Source organism: Platichthys flesus, chromosome 1 (assembly GCF_949316205.1).
Source record: "Platichthys flesus chromosome 1, fPlaFle2.1, whole genome shotgun sequence".
Lineage (NCBI taxonomy): Eukaryota > Metazoa > Chordata > Actinopteri > Pleuronectiformes > Pleuronectidae > Platichthys > Platichthys flesus.
In genome coordinates this window covers 16,239,439-16,245,998 of record NC_084945.1, presented here as the reverse complement: position 1 = coordinate 16,245,998, position 6,560 = coordinate 16,239,439, and the positions used below count along the sequence as shown (strand labels likewise).

At 40.7% G+C, this 6,560-nt stretch overlaps 1 protein-coding gene across 1 annotated transcript in view; it reads right to left on the bottom strand.

The window, feature by feature from the left end:
* Positions 1 to 963: 963 nt before the first annotated feature.
* Positions 964 to 6,560, bottom strand: part of myom2b (myomesin 2b) — a 28,419-nt gene continuing 22,822 nt past the window's right edge. The window contains exons 35-39 of the mRNA XM_062386889.1: positions 5,607 to 5,629; positions 4,923 to 4,978; positions 4,743 to 4,832; positions 2,493 to 2,618; positions 964 to 1,676 (exon numbers count right to left, since the gene is read on the bottom strand). Coding sequence (XP_062242873.1) covers positions 1,467 to 1,676; positions 2,493 to 2,618; positions 4,743 to 4,832; positions 4,923 to 4,978; positions 5,607 to 5,629 — 505 coding nt within the window. The 3' untranslated portion in view covers positions 964 to 1,466. The remainder of the gene's footprint in view (positions 1,677 to 2,492; positions 2,619 to 4,742; positions 4,833 to 4,922; positions 4,979 to 5,606; positions 5,630 to 6,560) is intronic.

The following is a 6,560-nucleotide window of genomic DNA, read 5'->3' as shown; positions in this document are numbered from 1 at the left end:
GTGTCCTTGGGAAAGATGATGAACCCCGAATGGCCCCCCATAGAATAACAAAGTGCTGCTATTAGATGCACTGTATGAACGTGTGTGTGTGTGAATGTAAAACTGTACTGCAAAGTGCTTTGAGTGGTCATCAAGACTAGAAAAGCGCTATATAAATACAAAACCATTGCCATTACATTATTAATATTTGTTTGTAAGGTAGAATACATATACATTTCACAGATACGCATTAGTTTGAACTTCCTAATCGTCAGGGTCAAAGGATTGAAGTTGAGACGGTCTCAAGTGGCAGAAGAGTTGTTGCTCCAAGACTCTGTGCTTCACTGCCAGCTGATCGTCAGCATGTTCAGTATCTCTCCATGGTGATGTCAAGGAGATCGTGGCATTATATATTTGCAAGGAGATCAGTTTTTAGAGCTGAATAGGCGGCAGCACAATGACAGCTTTGTACAGCCTAAGATGTTTCTCCCTGTGTACCTGCGCATAACAGGTTCTTTGTGAAAGCCTGCAGTCTTTCTCCCAAGCAGGTGAAAACATTATAACGCATTCATCCGTCTTGTTGGGTGTTGTGTAGTCACAACGTCCTCGACCTCCATTTTGTATTTTGTGCTTCATCACGCTTAGAGCTTTTTGGAAACATGTGAAGGAAATCCTTCATGTGTAAATCATGTGTCCTGACTGTGATACCAAGCCAACTTAATGATCATATGCAGAGCCATGCCTCCCTATAGGCAGCGCCAGCCCACCTCTCTCCACAGGAGCACGATGTGGCTTGGCTCTGTCTTCAAAGTGTGTGTGTGTGTGTGTGTGTGTGTGTGTGTGTGTGTGTATTTGTGGGAAATTAAGAAATTCTGCCAACGGTTTCATAAAAGATGCAGGAATCAATGAGTAATAAGAATTTCATTATAATTTTCTGCAGGGAGGGGAACAACAAAGCTACCATTTTTAATATATTGGTTCCTTTTTTATTGCATAGTCAGACGTGACATATTGGTAGTATCCTGTAACTCTGACATTCACTCAGCATTCTGAGCAGACAGCTCCACAGAGGTGACTGACATAAACTCTATATAATGTCTAATAATAGGGAATTTATTCAAAAGTGGATTTTTTTTACATTAAAACATTTGTACACGAGGTTGTCTGTGAAAACTATGATTTTATTTGTTCTGTTTGGTTTACATTCACGATGTCAATTCAAAACACATTTCATTCTTTTTCCAGCAATAGTTTTATTCAAATTTCAGCTTTAGTCAACTTTCATTTCAGTTACTTTTCAGTTCAGTTAACTCAGACTTACAATACTCATCACATAGTATCGCAGTTATTTTTTTCCCTGTCTGGGTTTTCTTGACGCTCCATTTCATTAAATCATTTTAATATTTGTTTGAAGGAAAGCTTCTATGTGTGGTCTATGTGTTTGAATATGAGAGTATTTTTATTCCTCTTATATCACTCATGCTTTTCTACTTCCTCCTGGTTGGAGTGGGGCTCTTCGCACCTTTTCCTAGTGCTGGCTTGGGAGGGGCGGGGCTCGGAGCGCTGGGGGCAGGGCTTGGAGCCGCCTGGCTCTTAGACTGAGGGATCTCAATGGGGAGTTTGGGAGGGATGATGGTTTTAGGAGTCAGGGTCGGTTTCGCCTCAGGGATTTTCTCTCCATGGCGGTACACACTCACCTGGAGAAAGAGAGAGGAGGACATGGTGTCAACAGTATGCAGACATTTCCCATCCACACATTTACTCCACTGCATATATGTATGACAGTAAAATAAACTAGAGTAAACAACCTGCTCTGCCTCCGCCAACTGTTATGCAGTCTCATCACTGCGACCTTTGACCTATGAGATCTAATCAGTTCAGCTTCAAATCTGTTGAAAGATCACTGTGACCTTGACCTTTGACCATCAAGTTCTAATCAGGTCACCTTCAAATCCAAGTGAATCTTTGTGCCAAATTAAATAAAATGATCTCTTGGTATTCCTGATATATCAGGTTCACAATAGCATCAGGACTTTCACCTTTGACCTTTGACCACTAAAATCGAATCAATTCTTCTTTTAGTCAAAGTGCGTCCTCTCTATTGTCGTTCTTGAGATATCCTGTTCACAAAAATGGGACGTATGGATGAAGAACTTCCAAACATTCGCTGTCATGCAGGCATAAAAGAGGCCTAAATATGATTTGGTTTGGAGGATGTCTTTTCTCGTTCCAAACATTTAAACCTTTCATTTTGAGTCTCGAAAAAGGAAAATCACAGGTCAGGACCGTGCAATGGTTTCAACGTTAAAACTGTGAAATTGGGTTGTGAGAAAAAGTCACAAGGTCAAACATCAGCTCTTTTACAGCCTCCTGAAAATGAACAAGTGTGATCACGGAAATATCTCACAGTCGGGTCGTGATGAAAAGCCCAGATTTGTGCCACAGATGGTCTGAAAATGTCAACAGCTTTAAGTAAATCCAGTCATTTGCAGTAACACAGCAGTGACACTCACCACTATGTCCACAGATTCCCCTCCGTATTTGTTCTGGACAATCATGGTGTATCTGCCGGAACTCTCCATGGAAACACCTTTGATCGTCAGGCTGGCAAACCTGCCCTGGTCCAGGGAGACCACGTACTGAAACAGAAAATCAAAGGTGGAACTAAAAGATGGAAAAGAGGCAGCAGAGGGATTTGAGCATGATTTAACATTTACAAAATGCCTGCCACTTCAAGTTTTATTTAAAAATGGATTTGCATTTGACTCAGCGCTGCAGTCGGCGCTCTGATTGGCACCTCTCTTTAGCAGAAGTGGAGCACTGCTCACTCTGGGCTTGGTGGACATGAGGACTATTGATTTGTTTCAGTCTCTCCTCTGTTCAGAGCCATGTGAGCTCAATCAGAACCTTGCGGTTTTAAATGACAATAAAAACATGTTCCATCGCTTCTTCTTAAGACCACAAAGACAAAAATATCTAGGATTAAAGTCTCCAGAGGTGGAAGACACATCTATCATCATTTTTCAGACTCCTGAAGATAGAGTCCTCGTATTCTGACTGATGAGCCCCCGCTCTCATAGACCTGCCCACTCATTTTCAAGGTCTGGTTATTACTACAATTAAATGGAGTGGTGCTTGTAGCAGGCTAATCGCATCATTTAAGAGAAACACCTTTAGTTTATGAAAAAAAAAAAATTTAACTACTGGCTTAAAAAGAAACTTTCCACTTATCTAAATTGTGCAATTTCTTTTTTGTTTTGTTGGAAGTAAGATTGGTTTTCATAGCACAACATGTACCGTCTCCTCCAGGTCACCTCTTTTTCAACCTGTTAAGCTTTACAGTCACACTCATTTCCATTCTGAGTTTCAGTGCATTAGTCTCTCAGTCTGTATTTAGTTTGTGTTTTTTTTTTTTCTGTTAGTATCTTCAGTAGCCAGTGTGCTAGCTCGGCAGGGGAGAGACAGGGGAGAGACACACCTGAGGTTTGGGAAACACATCACCGAGGATGTCAGTTCTTGTTTTAGACAGATTATTAGCAGGTGAGGGAATGAATAAAGACTCAAGTGTAAATTCCTCCTGGACCGGGGGTTTCTCAAACTCTAATCTTCAAAGCTGAGAGGAGCCGCAGGATGCTGATGCTGTTGAAAGAGCCTCCACTGACAGGGGACAGACTGTAGACTCATACTGGTTGGCAAGTAGGTCAATGAGTTACGAGAGGCAGAAGTGATACCGATCCAGGAGTGCCCAGCTGATAACACTGTCCTCAACTCGAGTGTGGAGACCCCTGCAGAGGGGGACTCTGACTGCTGCTGGAGTCTCATCAAAAAGCAAGTGGAGTGTGTTTTACTTCCTAATGGTCAACTCAGCAGCACAGAGAGGACATCGAGGCTCTATCGGGAGTTAAAGGGCTGCAGCGGTGCAATCAGTGATTCATTCAGGATGTTGTGTATCTAATATTCAATTGAAACATTGACTATAACAACTAAGATAATACTTTATTGCCCCCTCAGAATCTCCTCCAATATGTCCTTAATTTTTCCTTTACTTTATATAACTAGTTTGGATGTAATGTTAAATAAAGTGTATTTTTCCTTCAAGAAAACATATCAAAGCCATTAGTGTATTGTAGCAGGGTTGTATTTTGCATTTTAACAATACTTGTTCTTCTCAATAGGGTATTTCCTGTATAAATCCAACTTATACTTTATTATATTATATTATATCATAATATATAATTAATATATTATATTATATAATATTATATTATATTATATTATATTATATTAAATTATATTATATTATATTCCTGTACTTCAGTAGTATAGATGATGATTGGGTGGGGGGGGGTGGATGAATATTTTATTTTATTAAAGTGATTTGTACAAAGTGATATATGTATGTATATATATTATTATAAAACACAGGGAGAGCCAATAGAGGTTACCTAGCAGAATCCAGTTCACATGCCACTGTGGGTGTGGAAATTCCACAGTGTCTCTTGACAAGTTAATAGGATCATACTATTGCAATTGTGTGTGATTAATAAGGTAATTAATCATGAGCGAGGGAGGCGGAGCTGAGTTTCTGAGGAGGTTAAACAGCTCAAAGACTCAGCAGTAGAGTGTGACAGGTAAAAACCAATGAGTGCAGCGTGGCATACCAGTTACAGTTTAATTACGTGCACGCTTCAGTGAGCGTTAAAAACAAGATTAGAGAAATACTCTGATCCCCAGTTTTCCCCCACAATGAAAGAGGTATTCACCTGATCATCGGGTTCAACCTCCGTTCCGTTCTTCAGCCATGAGACCTGCGGCTTGGGGTCCCCACACACCGTGCAAGTTAAACTCAGGGTCTGTGTGGAGCAGAGACACAAAAACGTGTTACACAAACCTGTGCAAATATGCACACAGAGATGAAAATCCCGCTCACTGTCACACATTACCTTCTTTTCCATAATGGTGACCACATCAGGCAGTCCTCCCACCACCATACCACGATCTGAAGCAAAGCACAGATGTCATCGGCATCATTTCCATTGATTGTTTCTGTGTATTGATGATGGTGTCCTAAGCAGGCTAGATTTTTATTAGCATTTTTTTATGGTTCGAAGAATTAGGCTGGATGAATTCCCATGAAACATAGTGAAATGGTGAGGTATGGATCAGAAATATATCCATATCTTTACATCTTGAGAAAGAGCTTTATGAAAAAATAATGATGCATGTGCATATATCTGCAAACTAGTGTAGATTCAGATTTTATGAACATCAACTAAATAATTTCACTAGGGGGGTAGGGTTGATATTTATTTAGTTAATGTACATTAACAAATACTCCTTTCAAATATTTCAGAAAAAGTATATTCCCCTGGGTTTTGTGTGAGCAGTTTGCAGCAAACCCTGCAGCCCACCTGGTACATGAACCTGAATTCAACATGCAAAATGGTGATTAAGTGGTCAATTAAGTGGAAGTAGGCGCCCTCCAGGTGTCCTTCATGACGTCTATAACATGCACAGTTGATCTATGTTTTTAGAAAAGTACAGGATAATATGATGAGGATCGTTTTTATCAGCCCGTCTATGAATGGAGTGTTGGAAAAAAATTAAAAAATAAAGCATGCACTCACTCTTTTCAGCGTAGGCCTCTGCCCTGAAACACAGAGAAGAGAGAGAAGGGGGAAAGTTAACATCTTTACCTCATCTTTTTTTTCTTCAGAACCAACCATGTACATTTCAGCAAGGCCAGTAAAATGTACTGTTCACTGTGTAATTAGTGATGATGAACCTCGGTTCCTACAGGAGTTGGGATGATGTGTCGGATGATCGAATCTTTTTCCGCTGCCTGACAACACACATGATATTGTCTCCATCTCTGGGTCAATAGCTCCGGTCAGACGGCTCGCCACGAGTTCTATCTGGAGCCAAACCACATTAAGCTGTGGGTCACTGTGGCACTTTCAGAATCTTCTCATGAGAAAAAATGATATTGCTTTGTAATAACTAGGCGAGGGCTGTCGGAGCAGCGTGGGAGGAGCAGAGGTCAGGCGCAGGACCAGATGGCTGGGGGGGGGGGAACTCTCTGCTCTCCTCTCTGCATGTTGATGCTCAATCAAAAGGGCAACGTGATGTCACTCGCTTCGATGTGTTTGTAGATTGTCCTGCTTTGAATGTCTTTCTTTGAATTCTAATTAGAAAGGGGATTTGGGAGGTTTCCACTCGGTGTGCAGGGTTGAGTATTTGGAGGTTCAATTGATTTTTTTTTCCTAAATGGTTCTAAAAACAATTTAGCGAGTGGGGGTTTCATTTTAGCCTGAGTAGCTAAAGGACCTTAAAAGATCACTGCGGCCTAACTGCATCTCTTTTTAGCATTGATTCGAATCTCAACCAGGTTTGTTCGGACAGCAGCGTTTATGGACTCGTGTTCAAATATTTGATTTGAAAATGGAGAAGAGAAATCTTTACTTAATGCGACCACTCTATCTCATACAGAGATGTACATAAAAACCTGGTCTAATATCTGAGTGAGTGTTTCAGCAGAACATTGTGAAAGAAGCAGAACAAAGATGTGCGTAGTTGTCATC